The following is a 17,974-nucleotide window of genomic DNA, read 5'->3' as shown; positions in this document are numbered from 1 at the left end:
AAAATAACAACCATAATCTTTTGAAGTAGTTCTAAAGAACAATGAATAAGTACTAGTTGAGTCCGAAACACCTGCACTACAACAATCAATATGAGAAAGAAAATAACCTTCTCGACACTCAAAGTTTGTTATGACAACTGATGTTGCATACTATCTCTTTGCAAAAGATGGAAAGTCTTTAAATTATCAAGATGTCATAAACAGTTCAAATTCATCTTTATGGATGATAGCAATGCAAAAGGAGGTTGAAGCCTTGCATAAGAACTAGACATGGAAATTTGTGCCACTACCACTTGGAAACAAGTGAGTTTATAAAATCAAATGTGATAGCAATGATCAAGTGGAGCGGTATCGTGCAAGATTAGTGGTTAAAGGATATGCTAAAAAATGTGTTGATTTCAAAATGATCTTTTCTCCAATTGTTCGATTTACATCAATTCTAGTAATCCTGACTATGTGTGCTAGACTAGAAATTTGTGCTACTACCACTTAGAAGAAAAGCTATTGGAAACAAGTAGGTCTATAAGATCAAATGTGATAGCAATGACCAAGTGGAGCGGTATCGTGTAAGACTGTGGTTAAAGGATATACTCAGAAAGAAGGTGTCGATTTCAATGAGATGTTTTGTCCAGTTGTTTGACTTACATCAATTTGAGTAGTTCTGGCTATGTGTGATAGATTTGATTTCCACCTTGAACAGTTAGATTAGAAAACTACGTTTCTTCATGGCAAGCTGGAAGAAGAAATTTATATGCTCCAACCAACAGGTTTTGAAGAAAATGGGAAAAAGAACTTGGTTTATAGGTTAACCAAATCTCTGTACAGTTTAAAACATGCATCAAGATGTTGGTACAAGACCACACTTCCCGTGAATTATAAATTATTCTCAAGTATGAGTCCTAGTATGAAGCAGAGAGGATGAAACTATCTCGAACACTGTATGCATCAACAATGGGAAGCTTAATGTTTGCTATGATTTGTACAAGACCAAACATTGCACAAGCAGGGAGAATAGTAAGTTGATTCATGGCAAATTAGAGAGGAAAGCATTGAAACATAGTTAAGAGGATCTTTAGATACATCAAATTGACCTCGAATGCTGTATTATGTTTTGGAGGATCATAATTCATCGTCAAAGGTTATGTTGATTCAAACTTTGTAGGTGATCTTGATAAGAGGAAATCTACTACGGGTTATGTGTTCACACTTACAAGAGGAGCTATGAGTTGGGTTTCAAAACTCTAAACTATTGTGACTCTATCTACAACAGAAGTAGAGTATATGACAACTACATAGGTTTGTAAAGAGCTATTTGGATTAAAAGGTTATTGGAGGAGCTTAGGTACAAACAAGTGAAGATTTTCCTATTTTGTGACAATCAAAGTGCCTTGCATATTGCAAGGAATCCAACCTTTTATTTTAGGACTAAATACATAAGAGTTCAATATCACTTTATTTGAGAAGTGGTGGAAGAAGGAATTTTGAATATGCAAAAGATCCATATAAAGGACAATCTAATAGATGCCTTGGCAAAACCAATTAATTTTGACAAATTCAGTTAATACAAATCTTCTTATAGCTTGATAGTAACATAAGCAATATGTGATAGGACAAGATGTAGAAGAATGACTTTAAGTGGGAGAATGTTAAGGTTGAAGTCATTGCACAATGGAAGAAGATAAAAATGAGGGAACTTCTTTATGCTATAAAAAGAAATCTCCACTCCCTATATTATTGATCCCAAGAAAAAAATTTCATCATTTTGTAAGTTTTTATGTTCTATTTTTTTAATTGAGAGAGAGGTTGTAATTTTTACTTTATAGTGGATATTTTTTTGGTTTTACCCTGTAGAGGTTTCTCTCATAATTAATTTTTTTTTTGTTATATAAGTACTTTTGTCTATTGTTTTATTTATTATTTTTTATATTATCATATTTTTAAATTATCATTGTGGATATCATTTCATAATAGTAAGTAACTATATTTATTAATGTATAATTATTGTGTTAATTTCACTCATCTCTCTTAATATTTGGATCAAATACTAGTCTCATTAGTTTAAAATTTCGTCAAATACTTTTTTTAAAAAAATTTTGAAAACTATTAGAGAAGAATGAGAAGTATTTGATGAAATTTTCAATAAAAAAATATTCCATATTTTTATGTACAACCTCTTAAAAGTCGCATAATTATTTTGGTGGTTGGACCAACCAAGGTTTAAAATATTAATAAATATGGATATATAGGTACTTACTTGGATTTTACGGATATATTATAAATATTAAAAAAATATTGATGATGCGAAAATTATTCAAAATTAATGAAAATGCTTGAAAAAACTCTAAAACATGATAAATAAGTAAGAATATAAGAATATATATATATATATATATATATATATATATATATATATATATATATATAAAATATCACCAGAGAGATAATGAAAATTTTCTTGAAAAACTTTTGCAGCAATCTCTTTAGGGTTTTCAGAGAAAAAATTCTCTTTCAATAACCAAAAGATATATATATATATATATATATATATATATATTAAAATTATTTTGTAAATGTAATTGATATAAATACGATTAATAATAATATTTAACAAATTTTTATAAAAAATTAGCTTAGATTCCTTTAATATATTTATATTAAAACATGTTTTATTATATTTTAAATAAAAAATTAAATTGATTTATATAAAATTAAGAGTGAAGTGATAATAATTTTTTAAAATAGTATTAATGAGGTAAATATAAAAAACAATTAAAAATAAAATGATAATATAAATTTAAAATAAAAGATAATGAATAATTAAAAAAAAAAGGTTAAATGTTTTAAAAAAAAATTCAAAAAAATTGCCCATATATCTGATAAATCGTCATTTTTTCTTGTCGCCCTCTCATGATGGGTGCGTAGCCTCAAGCTTTGATTTTTGGCGGATTTATCGCCCAAATTTCGATATTTAATCGATATTTAGACGATTTTACCGATTTTTGGCTGATATTCCTATCGAATGTGTCCAAAATTGTTTCGATCATTTCTGATATCTGAAATATGGCCGAAATTTCGGAGATAAAATCCGAAAATCTCATCACTGGGGCCAGCCATAGAGACGGATGGGATGATAAAGCCCGTCCCTTCTTCAGCTAGCAGGCCAGTACAAATGGGAAGGGTGATTTATGGGATGAATATGATAAGTGTGATCCAACGTTCAAGAAGAGGTGCCCTTTTATCGCTTACAATCGTAAAACGACGTCCTTTCAAGGGGATTAATCACGAGAGATGACGAGATGACGTGGGGAATCTCTAATCATGTGTTGGGCGGGCTGACGTCCAACGAGCGGTGCCTGTGAGGCTGAAACCTGATCATCACAATAGTTGCCCTCTCTCTCCTCCTCTCTCTCTCAACTGGCTTAGTTTTCTTCATTTATTTTCCATCTCTGCACCTCTTTGTTGGTAAGCTGTTTCCTTTTGTTCCCTTTGCTTTCTTTACCATTTATAATTCCCTTATCTTGTACTGTCATGGCCCTTATGATTTACTTGCTCAAGACCTTTTTAAGAACAAAACTGGATCTTCACCTTTGACACATAGGAACAAAATAAAAAATTTCCTTAGTTTTGCGAGTGGGTTTGCTTTATAGTATTCAATTATCACCGTGAAATAGCACAAAATACTAGTGTTTGTTTGCGGGTGTTTGTATTTTTTGGCATTTCATGGCTTCTGTAATGCTCAGTGGAGCTGAGAGTCTTAAACCCATTAGGGCCATAGCCCCCAGTGGGATAGGATCAGCGGGGTCCGATTTCCCTAAGAGATTTTCGTCCCAAAAGGGTCTAGTGTGTTATACTAGGAATCCCAGAACCAGAACAATAGCACCCAAATGCAGTTTATCTTCCTCGAGGCCTGTTTCTCAGCCTAGGTTCATCCAACACAAGCAAGAGGCGTTCTGGTTCTATAGATTCCTGTCCATAGTATATGATCATATCATAAACCCTGGACACTGGACAGAGGATATGCGGGATGAGGCACTCGAGCCCGCTGATCTTTATGATAGGAAAATGACAGTGGTTGATGTCGGAGGCGGGACTGGGTTCACTACTCTAGGCATAGTTAAGCATGTGGATGCAAAAAATGTCACTATTCTGGACCAATCCCCTCACCAGCTTGCCAAGGCTAAGGAGAAGGAGCCTTTGAAGGAATGCAGGATAATTGAAGGTGATGCAGAGGATCTCCCATTTCCAACTGATTATGCAGATAGATATATCTCTGCTGGAAGGTATTCTTTTTTGTTTATTGTTCTGTTATTTTTATTTTCTTTAGCTCTCCATTTATGGATAAGATTAGAATTTTGTTTTTCAAAGGTATTTTCTTCTTGTTATTAGTTTTTGGGTTGTCTAATGCAGGGTATTTTGTGATGATTGTAAATGATTATCATGAATCTATGATTGTTGGCTTCATGGGAAAAAAAATTGCTTTAGAGTCATTCTTACAAAATACTTAATATTTTGTTTGTCCTCCTCAGTATTGAGTACTGGCCAGATCCACAGCGTGGCATTAGGGAGGCTTACAGAGTACTGAAAATCGGTGGAAAAGCCTGTATAATTGGCCCTGTGTACCCTACCTTTTGGTTGTCTCGTTTCTTTGCAGATTTGTGGATGCTCTTCCCAAAGGAGGAAGAGTACATTGAATGGTTTCGAAAGGCTGGTTTCAAAAATGTTCAAATAAAAAGAATTGGTCCGAAATGGTACCGTGGTGTGCGGCGGCATGGCTTGATTATGGGATGCTCTGTGACAGGTGAAAAGCCTTTTACAGGGGATTCTCCCCTACAGGTAACTAACTTCTTGGACCTTCATTTGTCATATAGGAAGACTAATAAAAATACATTAATTTCGTTGCTGATTTGCCTCTCTATTTGTGGTTTCCTAATTTTTATCCTTGTGCCTATTCCCCTATGTCTGATAATCACATTACATTCCTGAGCTAAATCTCAGCAGTTTGCTTATTATTCATACCATGATAACATGCTTCAGGATCTTTTAGATATTGTCTTCCTATCCACAGGATCCTTTTTTATTTATAAATATAGAATGGGTAATTGAAAAATAGTTGGTTAACAACCTTTTTTCACAAAGTTTCCCATGTGCTAGTGCCATTAAAGCAAGGAGCTCAATTCATAGTGACAATTCTTCATAGTTTTTCATGGGGTATAAAGGTTTGACATTGCTACCAATCTCTTATGAGCTTTGGGCTAATATAAATTTATGTCTAATCCTCAGTAATAAAATCATCAGGCAATTTACTTCATATGGGATGTAAATTACTTCATATGTAGTAGTAATTAGAAAAGAAAGGGTCATGAAGATTAGAACATTTTAAGATGGAACAATAAATTTTTTTTCCTTCTTCGTCCATCAACCATTGATTCAGTTTCCTCTGAAGAATTGGTAAAGATGGGTCAAGAGGTGAATTATTCGCTTCAATAGAAATTGTCAAAGGAATAGGATGCAAAGGATATTTGATCAAGAGAAAATAGTGGTTCGGATGTTTACTAAATAGTGAATGAAATTGAACGAAATGCGTTGTAGATGAACATAACAGGTGTATGAGGCGTATGTTCCCCATCATCTACTGCTTTCTCTCTTTTCCATTGCTTTCATATATATTCTGGTGAATGAATGGTTGTTGGGTCCTCCTCTTTCTGGACAACACATAGAAAGAGACCTGTCATGAAGAAATTAGTGGGCCTATGAGAGATATTTGTAATTAGTTTCTTACTCTTTCTTCCTATCTCTCATTGATCTATTTTCCATAGTTATTCATTAGAGAAATTGTCATCTGGAAGTTGATTTGGTTTATGACATAGCCATGACACCACCTAGGCTGGAGTGGCAATAGATTAAATATCCACTGTGTTGCTAGTTTTGATTCCTACCTTAGCAGTGCCAAGGAAAGAAGACAACCTCCTGAAATTGAAGATGGTTGATAATTGGGGAATATGGGACTGGTGGCTAAATATTTTATTTCCTTAAAGAGTTATAGAAGATGTGATGCACTTGGAATGGGGTGTACAGCTGAACATAACAGAAGGCATTAAATTTGTTTTGGATCATGGGACAATAAATAATTCTTAGATAACTTAAAGCATAAAAAACTGGGTTTCATCCACATGGTCTTGGCTTAAAGGTGGTGAAGTTATAGTTGGGAGGATATCTTATTAGTACAGTTTTGTGGCCAAGAGAGATCCTGGCATTGGGAGGATTTTACTGGTTGTTTTGAGCTTACTATGAATCATGCACACTGTCAGATATTCCAAGAGGGGTGATATACCATGGTTATTGATATGTTGGTGGCAGGCCTTGGCAAGTTTTTTCTTGAGGGTTATTAAGTAGGTGAGGGAGTAAACACCTGAAAGCTTTTAGTTTATTAATTTTTTAGGGTGTTGTGGAAACTATTAGGAGAGAAAACAAGTGGAAAACAATCATGAATCTCATCCCTGTTTCGGATCCCTCATGTGATGATCTCTGCATAGCTTTTCTTCCTCCATCTCTTATATTAGATCTGGCAGTTGGTAGGGTTGAGAATAGATGAGACATTTTAGGCACTTTCATTTTGCATCGCCAATATGAAGTTAGATACCTGAGGTGTTATTTTCTGACTGACTGACTGACTAACATAGGTATTTGCATCCTCGGTTATTTAATAAATTCCTCCGTGAAGTATGAGGACCATTATGGGGATATCAGTGTCTAAGCTGCCTACTTTCTGTAGCTGGTACAACACTGCTTGCCTTAAAATTGAGTACAGATGAAGACTGTTGAATCACTAGGTGTCAAGCTTTGATCTTTCACATATCAAGAGGATTTCTAGTTTAACAATCAGCAAGAATACATTGGTTCTAATTATCTCTGATGCTTTACTTCCCCTGGTAACTTTCTCTTGTGAGGTTCTAATGGGTGTCTTGATGCAGCTTGGCCCAAAAGTGGAAGATGTAAAGAAGCCGGTGAATAAATTTGTGTTTCTTTCGCGGCTCATTCTTGGTGCAATTGCAGGAGCCTACTTTGTGCTGATTCCAATTTACATGTGGCTCAAAGATAAAATTGTTCCAAAAGGTTGGCCTATCTAAAAGAGAGGCTGAACAGAGCAAAAAGAAAGCTTTCTTCCATCCCATTGCTACCACACTGGTTAGCATTCCGTATGGAAGATCATTCCCATCCTACCCACCTGCCTTTGACATTTCTCCAATGAGACAGACTTATTCCTTGTGTAAAAGCATGCCTTAAATAACCTGCAATGCCCTTGGCTCTTAGCAACTTTGTTGGAATGGTTTGTAGTGCATGTAAGATGTAACCTAGGTAATCCATAAATAGGGATTGCCTTAAGTCTATACTTCCTACTTTATCATCTTTTTCTAGTTGTTTTTCTTCTAGCATGCAAGTTCTTTTCTGGGGAATCAACTTCTGTAATCAGTTGAAATCTTTCTTTTCTTTCTTCCTTTCTTTGTCTTTAATACTATTATTACCATTTTTAGAGATTGGAGCAGTTGCCAACTCATGATCTGGGTAATGAGGACCCTGCAGATTTATACTGAGGCATGAGTCTTTCATGCTCCATTCTATTAGGATATCAAAAAGCCACAAGAAGTAAGCATACCATTAAAAAAATTTATTTACTATTTAAAAAGAAAATAAATTAATAAAAAGATATGAGAAGAAAGCTACTGAGTTCACCATTCTCATGCCTCTGTGCCAGTGTGTGAACACCTGTCTTGCTATTTTATTAAACCCAGAGATACCATGTCAAAGAGAGCAAACAAACACATCTGGGTGGGTTGTTGGCCTGTTACAGTAGGACACATGTAGGTTTTTAAGGGAAAGTCAAAGTGAATGCATTAAAATCTTGGAATTGCCTTCCAACTAATGAATGGAAGATAAAATTTATATGTATTGATGCATTTGGAGGTTCAAACCTTCTAGTTGAATTTATTTATTTATTTTTCTCTTTTTGTGATTTGATTTAAAAACTAACAGATTTACTTGGTCCTCTGCCGAGTAAGATGCCCATGTGATGTCTGAGCCCGAATTTTCTCTTCTTCTCCCCCTTATAAAACTTGAATTTGTCAATGGTTTTCCACCAGAGTCCTGAATATCTCAATATTAAACTAGGGGTAATATTGACCTGACTCACTCTTTTCCCCTGCCTTCTCCAAATGCAACATATGAGTATGAAGCTGTATAAACATGAAACGCGCACCACTCATTTATCATCCTCTTGTGTGTAGTTATCATGCGTTCCATTTTCAGTGGGAACACGGCAGGACTTCGTCATGGTAGAGAAGTCTATTTCCCTGGGAGACCCCATGCCTAAGGCCCTAGGTTTCTGGACATTTTCTTAACGTTGAAAATCCGTGGTGTGGACTAAGGACCATGACCCAGTAAATCAATGGCACGTGTGAACCCCATAATCAGGAATACTTGATGTGTCACGAATCTGGACCAGAAAGACTCGGAGGGATGCTGAAGGGGGGAGGTGAGTCAGTGGTGAAAATTCTACGCTGCAAACGCGAATCAGCGTTGTATTCGCGTTTTGGCCTTGGCAGCTGAGCCAAATTTGCATTAAGAGAAACCGCGTTGACAGCCATGCACACATTAATGCCCCTTAGGCTCCCCTTCAGCCAACCTTGAACCTCCTCTCTCTTGAACGCTTCCACCTTGCACACCCCTTTTGTTTTTCACCCATAAAATATAAACTATTTATTTTTAAATTCAAATATGATAAAGTTTAGTTTTACAAATTTGAGATTATTTTATCCTTTTAATCAATTAAATTTTCTTAATATAGAGGTTTCAAATAGAAGACGGTCATCCTATAAAATATTTAAGGAAAAAAGTGTGTTTTTATGCACATATTTTTTGATATTTACATGAAAATAATTATAAAAATCTTTTAATAATATAGATACCATATTCTCTATTTTGTTTTGGCATGTGGGTACGAAAACACACTTTTCCCTTCCGTTTATATATTCCGGTGTAAAATGGTGTAAAAGCAACCAATAGAAAATAGGCAACACGATGGGGAGGGGCTAAAGCAATCCAAGTGAGCGTTGCAGGCACGCATATGGAAAGAGCGCGTCCAATGCACTATAGAAATTAGAGACAATAAGCAGAGTAAAATAGAAAGGAGTAGGCCTCTCGTGTAAGCAACGGGGCGTGCTCCTTGGGTTGAAAATGTGGAAACAAAGTACACAACTCCCCATATCCTCTCCCCCTCTCTTTCCTTGTCTGCTGAACATCTAACCCTTACAGCTGTCCAAACAAAAATATAATAATAATATGTATTCATATTCATAGATACACAGAAAAGAAAAAAAAAAAAGAAAAGATGAAAGAGGACTGTACATAAAGTTCATAGCAAATAACATTAGTTTTTTCATGAGAGAGGAAATGAATGGTCGTGGTCTAGATGGCTGAATATAGGATAACACCCAACTCTTAGTCGTATGTTCAATTTGACTCTTAAGGTTTTAAAATCAATTTTTACTTGCCCCACCACCACCTTGTAACCAATTCATACGTATACATAGATATATATATATTACATATGCCCAGCCAGGCTTGAGCTATACTCAACTCTTTCTCTCTCTCTCTCTCTCTCTCTCTCTCTCTCTCAAACTCTGAAAAATTTCCAGCTGGTCTCAAAACAAACCACAAACCACAAACCAAAACCACCATGGCAGATGTGCTAAGCGAGGAGCAGATTGTAGAGTTCAAGGAAGCTTTTTGTCTCTTTGACAAAGATGGAGATGGTGAGTTTTCTTTTTGGGTCATTCCTAGGCCTGTATATCTTTGGTTCCTCTTACTGGGTCTTTGTTATTATTTCTGGGCATATTCATGAAGTGGTTGAATGTGTGTAGGCTGCATTACCGTAGAAGAATTGGCGACGGTGATTCGGTCGTTGGATCAGAATCCCACCGAGGAAGAGCTTCAGGACATGATAAGAGAAGTGGATGCTGATGGAAATGGGAGCATAGAGTTCGCGGAGTTCCTCAACTTAATGGCCAAGAAAGTAAAGGTATAATAATATTTTGAACTATGATCTATACGGAATAGCCTTATGCCTCTTACAATTTAAATGCTCAGCATGTTATAAACTTCACCGTCGACTAAGATGTCTGTGTTTTTCTTCTTGGTTAACCAGGAAACAGACGCAGAAGAGGAGCTTAAAGAAGCCTTCAAAGTTTTTGACAAGGATCAAAATGGTTACATCTCAGCCACTGAGGTGAATTTGCCTAGCATCCCATCCCACCTTTTTTTCTCCCTTTATTTAGCTCTACTACTGTGATGATAAATGAGAATGAGAATGAGAATGAGAATGAGTCTTCACCCTGGAAAAATGGTAATGGGTTCAATTGGGATCAGGGGAAGAAACAAAAAAGAAAGGGTGATGGAACAGATGTATGAAAATACTGTTCTATATATATTCATAAATGGGTATTAATTTCACATTTTTTATCTATATTTTATCAATATGTCTTTGTTGTACGTATGACAGTATCTGTACTCATTGTCCATGCAATGAACAATGGCATTTTTTATATTTATTTATTTATTTTTAAAAAGGACTTAGAGCTGACATTGATGTAATTGGCCTTTTGACCTTTGAATGGCAAAAGATTCTAACCAAGTTTGAATGTTTGGGTGCAGTTGAGGCATGTGATGATAAATCTAGGGGAAAAGCTAACTGATGAGGAGGTGGAGCAGATGATCAGAGAGGCCGACTTGGACGGTGATGGGCAGGTTAACTACGATGAGTTTGTGAAGATGATGATGACCGCCTAGCACAATTCCTAATTGTTCATTGAATGATGAATACCCATTGAAATTTGTTTATTTTCAACCTTCCAACAAATAAGCGTGTTCTTATTTCTTAATTTTCGTTGTACTGTTTCTTGTATTTGTACCCGATTGAATTCCATGACTCTAAATTAGAATTAATTGACTTTCAACCTTTGATTCATCCAAATTCTAGATCCCATTTTTTGTTTATTTTATACAACTAATTTCTACCATAGACCATTAATTAATTGTGCCAAATTAATCTTGTGGGAGACATTAATTTATGACCAAATTAAATCCTAGGCAGTCAATGAAAGCATGTATAATTTGACATAGTTTGAGAGATATATTTATGAAGAGATCTTATTTGACGAATCATTTCAATAAATATCTTCAATTTGAATGTTTTATATCTATCTTTTGAAATTAAAGCACAAAAAGTTGATAATTTTTTCATATATATATATATTAAATTAGAGATTATATCTAATTAAGATTACATTTACAAATTTTTAAAAAATTAAAGATTATTTAAAAAAAGGGAGACTATTGGGCTTGTTTGGTACCTATTTTCAAAATAAATTTCGATTCTTCGTAAAAAAGAAAACAGGAAACATATTTGACAATAAAAAATTATTTTATGTTTTATTTTGTTTTTAAGAATATAAAATAAAATATTTTCAAAAAATATGTTTTAATTATTTTTTTTATTATTTTTCGTTACTTTTTTTTAGGATTGTATTAAAAAGTAATTATATAAATTAAAAATAAAATATTAGCATCAAAATAATTTTTAAAATATATTTAAAATTATTAAAAGTAGGTTAAAAAAAATTTAGTTCCAAACAAATTTTTATTTTATAAAAATTAAAAAACAGTTTTTAAAAACTATTTTTTAAAATTGTTTTCAAAAATGGATACTTAATAGCCCATATATTTATGAACAAACATATCAAAAGAAGAAAAAAAAAAAATGACGCAGTGTGCAGTGATTTCTCAATAATTTATAGTTTTCTTTTCTAACCTCCTTGACTAACAAATAAATAGATTTATTAAGAAGTCTTATCTCATTCAATAGAGAGAAGTAATAAGGGGGCCTCTTTCACACTACTTTATGTCCATCAGGTACTTTTCTATGGAATTGAAGGCCAAAAAGATTTGTAGGTGTTGAGTTTAGACTGCCGACTAATCCAATTCAAAGGTTTGTGTTTCTTTGTTTTTCCCGAGTAGAAAATTAAGAAGGAAGGTAGCAGTCCGTTGTCCATATTACAATGTATCTCGACTCCCAGACGCAGCCACACTATTGATATGCGTCACACCCAGCCGCGTGCGGCCCACACCACACACATGGAGGGACCCAGAGAAGGGGTTGATGGGGCCATGGAGCCATGCCCGCGCCCCACCTACCTCCATGCCACCAACACGTGCAGCCCAGGGCCACCTCAGGTTCAAAAGGTCCTTGCCACTTGCTGCTCTTAACAATTTGGAAGAAAAGGACTTATGCAGCATCCTTCTCCACTCGTATTACTGGTATATATCACAAGGATTCTAGCAAATTAGGCCAAGGGTGTGTTGGGACTTGGAAGGGGTTTTGAGGGTATATCCTTTTTTTCACAAAATCTGCATCAAAGAATTCTAGGATGATAGGAGGTATTTGTTAGGGTCTAAGGCCTACCCAATTCATCCAAAAACTAATTGGGTTGTTCGAGAGTTTAACTAATCATTTTCATATGGTCCACGGCACATTCATTTACATTCATCTCGGGTTTAACCATTGGGAGATATATATTGGGGTATGGCCTATCCCATACAACATCTCTATCTTGGAGCCTTGACTCAACTTAAAGCTTATAGCGGGATTGCTTTGTACACTCATCCCGAGATCATTTTTCAATCATCATTTTTCCATCAAACAGCATTGTTGCTTACCAAACACTTTTTAAAAACACACCACACCCTCCAGAAAGGCCACTCCACGGTCAACAACACCCTTCAGAACCAAGTAAAAAACTAAAGCTAAAGCATGTATCCTCCACCAACCTTTGACGAGGCTTATCTGCAGTGCCTTTCGGGAGTGAATTTCTGCATATAATGATTCAAGGCTTTTCTCAAATGGATGCAAGACAAGAAGAAAAATGGGGTTTTGGGTGAAGGCATGAATCTTTGACTTTTTCTCTATTATTATTATTATTTGTGCAATTTCTGTCCACATTAATTCGATAAGACAACTTGAGTTTGAGAACTTATTCTTCACTAGTAACGTCGGCAATCCTTGTTATGACTGGCGACAAGGATTGTAAGCTTACATTTGATTCATGGAAATTTGATAGCTTTGGCATTCCTGACCTTACAATTAAGCTTAACTTACTTGAACTAATCTCATTGATCATGCCTGGTTTAAGTTTTTGTCATGGTTTGGTCCATAGAACAAGGATGGTGTTATCCTTAAGTACTTATGGATATGGTCATAGAATCAACTTGAAAAAACAATTATGGGCACTGAAGAGGATCTTCTAATGAGGATTGCAAAAGCATAATGCCACATGGGGTGCCACTCAAAGTGGAAACCAGAGACCAAAATTGTCTCCACCTCTCTCCTTCCACCCTTCAGTATCTGTTTCAAATTAACTCTATTATTTGGTAAACTTGATACTTGCCTTCTATATAGGATGAGTTTTGAGGACTTTCTCCCAATAAAATCATGATAATAGTTCCAAAATTAATATATACCTTCATTATCCTTGTATATATAATAAAAAAAATAAACAAATATTATAATCAAAAGCAGCTGAGCTGCTTACATTACAATTCCCTCCCCCCCCCCCCCCCCCCCCCCCCAAGCCTTACAAATTCCTCTTGAGACAAACAAATAAAACCCAAGAATTACACATAGATTTTGAGTCAAGAAACTTACATCGAGAAAAAATGAAGTCTTAAGGCACAATGAGATAAACCAAGCAAAAGAATACAAACAATGGGTAGTCACAGTTGCAAAGTTATACTCAACTCTTTTTTTTTTGGTATAAACCAATCAGCATTCTCTCTCCTGATCAAAACTCCATTTCAGAAAACTTAAAATTAGAGAGAAAATCCAACCAAAACAAGAAGAAATGAAACTTGGGAAATTAGTAGTATCATAATATGTTTAACTAATTGCAGTAGCACAACATATGCAGTTGCTGAAGAGGGAAGACCTGGACCTGCGCTTCGTTCTTCTTTTGGGAGATGTTGAATTCCAGACTTCCTCGGCTGCCTTCTTTTCAGCAACAACAGTAGCTTGGTTTTGCTGTGAAACAACCAAACAGGCTTCTTCCTCTTCTTTCAAGAAGCTTAGAAATGGAGTCCTTGACTTCTCAGAGTCACTTTTCTCCAACTTTAATGAATCCTCTTCCACTGGCATGGCCTGATACTGTACCGAGTCTGGACCATATTCTCCAACTGGATTTCTAAAATTAACATCAACCCCCCTTGATAAGGTTCCAGTTACAGTCTTATCGTGATACAGTAGAGGAGTTTGATCAGATTCTTCAGTGCTACCTTCAGCTAGGAGCTCAAAATGGAAACTTGGAGATTTTCGTATCCCAGCTTGAATGGCCGAGCTTTCAGGGCTTGATTCAGTGCTGACCCTCCCCACACCTTCTTGTGCTTCATAACCACCACTTGGGAATGCGGGTGTTTCATCTTTCCCAAATTGTACATTGGACTGGCCTGCTGTTTCGAATTGTGCAACTGCCATTGAAGTTGTTTTGGGACTCTGTGGAAGCTCTTGGCCAGGTTTCTTATTTGTCAATTCAACTGCAAAGACTAAAGTTTCCGTAGTCAAGTCTGAGGCATCCAAATTGGAAGCTTTGATAAGGGAGAACTCACCACTACCATGTTGTTGGAGCTCCAATGAAGAATGGTCACTGCTCTCTAAACTCTCATACCCCATGACTGTGGCTGGTTCGTGCTCTTGAGACTGCAGAGGGAATGCTGCTGGAGGTGGTGGAAGCAAACTTCCTGCTTCGTCAATTGGATGTGATTGGAAATCACTCACTTCTGTTGTTTTTCTTTCTTCTATATCATTTCCCACTGCATATGAATATTCTGCTTTCTCCAGTATTTCTTCCACCATGTTCTTCTCTGTTGGCTCCTCTCCTTCATGGTTGAAGTCAGTGACAAAGAATTCTGTTGAAACAGTATCTATTTTAGAGAGCTTGGCAGTTCCTTCTTCTGGATTCTTGCAGAGTTCCTCCAAGGTTGAATTTGGGCTGCTATCACATAAATGAACTTTGTAAGCATTCTCGAGCAGCTTTGCCTCCTCAACTTGGAAGTCCTTGTCCACTGCAGAATTGCAAGAAGTATCCATAACGCCCTCCTTTCCATCGTTCTCCTGATCAGAATGAGAAGAGTCTGACTTGTTAGTTTTAGATTCATTCAGCAACTCCTCACAAAACTGAGTTGGGCAAAGATCAGGCATGTCGTCTTTATTTTCTAATCCAAGCCCAATCAATTTTGTGTCCTCAGTAAGAACCACACACTTATCTTCAGGCTTTGCAACTTCCTGAAAAGAGTCCAGTGAATCAGTCAGTGGGATGGCCTCTGACTGTAAATCCGAGGAACCGTTCTGAATTAAATTCATCTCCACAGGTAACCCTCCATCACCTTTGTTCCCCATGGCTTCTTGCTGTATATCCAAGGAACCATTCCTAATTAAATTCATCTCCATGGGTAACCCCTCATCACTGTTGTTCCCTGAACCACTTGAGGTTTTGCTCAAGCCATTGGGGACCTCATCTCCATCTCGAATTTCAGCCTTCTCTTCAAGTATGCTTGTATCAGACACTTGCTCTTCTGTAGAGGCCATTTCTTCCCTTCTCTTTCCTATTGCTGGATTGGTATCAGATCCAACACTTTCAGCTAGAGTGTGTGCTATTTCAGCATCTGACTGACCCTTCTCCCCACTGTCACAGGATAAACTCACTCCTAGAATTTCCTTGCTCCCTTGCATTGTCTCGCTGTGGTTCTCAATGGATGGGTCAGCATGAATTTTATCCAATTCATGTTGATCAAAATCTGGTTCTACATATCCTAGATGTTCTGGACTGTTTGGTGCAGAATTGGTACAACTTGAACTTCTTGTCTCTTCTCTCTCTGTTTCAGTTTTTGGTACATCAATATGAAAGGTATTAAGGAGGGTTTTTATGTGTTGATTTATATTACTTCTAACTTCTACTAAAACAAAAGGAAATATGTACTTCTACAATGAAAATGTATGCTTCTAATAGAACAGAACAAAATGTGTAGGGCTAATCAGAAGTAATTTCATATGTATCAGGTAAACTAGAGAAAAGTCCATGGGAAATAAAAGATCATATAGACTAACCTTTTTCACTTGAAGTCTGCCCTTCAATTTGCTTCTCACTTGTTTCCAACAGTTTATCTTCCACATTTGACTCAATCTGTGTTTCATCATTCTCGTCATCTGCAGACAGAGAAGCTGGCTGGATTCTGCTATCTGTATTCGCATGTTTTGATTGTATGACAACTTGTGGAGATCCAGGAGGAGGCTGAATCTTAGAGTCATCTTGCTCTACAGAACAAAAGACCAGAATAAGACGTGTACGTATGTGATTAACTTATGAGTTGATCAATGGATAAATGGTGATACTAATCAATTCCTGTATTAGAGATTATTTACCTATTCCATCTGATGTCTGATGATCAATGCAAGGATCTCCAGCTTCATGTTGATCATCAGATACCAACCATGTAACTTTTTCATGAACATCTTTATCTTCAATTGCAGGACCTGTTTGATTTCCTTCATCAGATGACAACCCTGTAACTTTTTCATGAAAATTCATGTCTTCAACTGCAGGAATTTGATTTCCTTCACCAGATGCCAACCCTGTAATTTTTTCATGAAAATTTGTGTCTTCAACTGCATGAACTATTTGATTTCCTTCACCAGATGCCAACCCTGTAACCTTTTCATGAAAATTTGTGTCTTCAACTGCAGGAACTATTTGATTTCTTTCACCAGATGTCAACGCTGCAACTTTTTCATGAAAATTTGTGTCTTCAACAGCAGGAACTATTTGATTTCCTTCACCAGATGCCAACCCTGTAATTTTTTCATGAAAATTTGTGTCTTCAACAGCAGGAACTATTTGATTTCCTTCACCAGATGCCAACCCTGTAATTTTTTCATGAAAATTTGTGTCTTCAACAGCAGGAACTATTTGATTTCCTTCACCAGATGCCAACCCTGTAATTTTTTCATGAAAATTTGTGTCTTCAACAGCAGGAACTATTTGATTTCCTTCATCAGATGCCAACCCTGGAACTTTTTCATGAAAATCTTTGTCTTCAACTGCAGGAACTATATGATTTTCTTCTTTTACATTGTCTGCAAAACCAGCTTCTTGCAAAGAATTTTCGGCAGTTTCCGCCGTCCTTTTTTCTTCTGCATTGCAAGTCAGTGAATAAAGCTCATAATCATATCTCAGCCATACAAAACTTGAAGTTTCAAACATCTTCCAATAACCATACCTTGCAGCCCTGATACGTTGCTGTTGCCCATCTCATTTCCCATGTTCAATTCTCCGAATCCTGCAATATCAATGAGGGAACAAACACTAAGTGTGATGGCTCTGAGCCTTTCCAATACAAGTATATGAATAATAGGGAGCTCAAATTCAAAATCTATATGGATAACAAGTCCATACCATGATGATGATGATATTCACATGCAAAGAGCTATAAACATTAGAGGACAGCTTGATTTCCCTGAGACTGCCAGAGTGTTACCACTCAATGAGATGGCTACTTCACGACATCGCTTAAAGCATAAGCCTTGTTAGGAACACTGGCGAGCTAACAGACGCATTATGAAAAGTAAGGATGATAGATTACTGTATCATTTTCCCTTTTATATCCTTTCTGACAAGGACCATTACATATGATCACAAAGTTTATATAGTATGATTGAGAACATATCCCTAACTATATAAAGTTCACTGTAGGTGACTCAACCTGCCTTGTGTAGCCTATCGACTGTCTGCTCGTATGATTATGTTTCGCTCGATTCCTAATTACTCTGGCTCCAAAAGGTTAGCCCTTCTTTGTTAAGAGGAATATCTAGCTAGGTTCA

General features: G+C 36.2%; 3 protein-coding genes across 4 annotated transcripts; 2 read left to right on the top strand and 1 right to left on the bottom strand.

Annotated features, from left to right (window-relative positions):
* Positions 1 to 2,888: 2,888 nt before the first annotated feature.
* On the top strand, positions 2,889 to 7,533 carry LOC100266496 (2-methyl-6-phytyl-1,4-hydroquinone methyltransferase, chloroplastic). The gene is made up of 3 exons (XM_002283747.5): positions 2,889 to 4,280; positions 4,527 to 4,833; positions 6,972 to 7,533. Exons 1-3 carry the CDS (start codon positions 3,721 to 3,723, stop codon positions 7,125 to 7,127), a joined length of 1,023 nt encoding a protein of 340 aa, XP_002283783.1. The 5' UTR covers positions 2,889 to 3,720; the 3' UTR covers positions 7,128 to 7,533.
* Positions 7,534 to 9,598: 2,065 nt separating this feature from the next.
* Positions 9,599 to 11,020, top strand: LOC100244152 (calmodulin-like protein 11). The gene is made up of 4 exons (XM_002283719.5): positions 9,599 to 9,809; positions 9,918 to 10,075; positions 10,202 to 10,282; positions 10,708 to 11,020. Exons 1-4 carry the CDS (start codon positions 9,734 to 9,736, stop codon positions 10,840 to 10,842), a joined length of 450 nt encoding a protein of 149 aa, XP_002283755.1. The 5' UTR covers positions 9,599 to 9,733; the 3' UTR covers positions 10,843 to 11,020.
* Positions 11,021 to 13,900: 2,880 nt separating this feature from the next.
* On the bottom strand, positions 13,901 to 17,708 carry LOC104879263 (uncharacterized). Of its 2 annotated transcripts, XM_010651671.3 has the most exons (5): positions 17,550 to 17,708; positions 17,374 to 17,433; positions 16,520 to 17,287; positions 16,205 to 16,411; positions 13,901 to 15,972 (listed from the first exon to the last, which is right to left on the bottom strand). In XM_010651671.3, exons 2-5 carry the CDS (start codon positions 17,414 to 17,416, stop codon positions 13,985 to 13,987), a joined length of 3,006 nt encoding a protein of 1,001 aa, XP_010649973.1. In that variant the 5' UTR covers positions 17,417 to 17,433; positions 17,550 to 17,708; the 3' UTR covers positions 13,901 to 13,984. The 2 variants fall into 2 exon arrangements, with proteins under 2 accessions (XP_010649973.1, XP_059592859.1); XM_059736876.1 differs by lacking the exon at positions 17,550 to 17,708 and having other exon boundaries at positions 17,374 to 17,492.
* Between the last annotated feature and the right edge of the window lie 266 nt (positions 17,709 to 17,974).

The sequence above is a fragment of the Vitis vinifera genome, chromosome 5 (assembly GCF_030704535.1).
Source record: "Vitis vinifera cultivar Pinot Noir 40024 chromosome 5, ASM3070453v1".
Taxonomy (NCBI): domain Eukaryota; kingdom Viridiplantae; phylum Streptophyta; class Magnoliopsida; order Vitales; family Vitaceae; genus Vitis; species Vitis vinifera.
The sequence above is the reverse complement of the archived record's forward strand: the minus strand, read 5'-3'. Positions and strand labels throughout refer to the sequence as shown.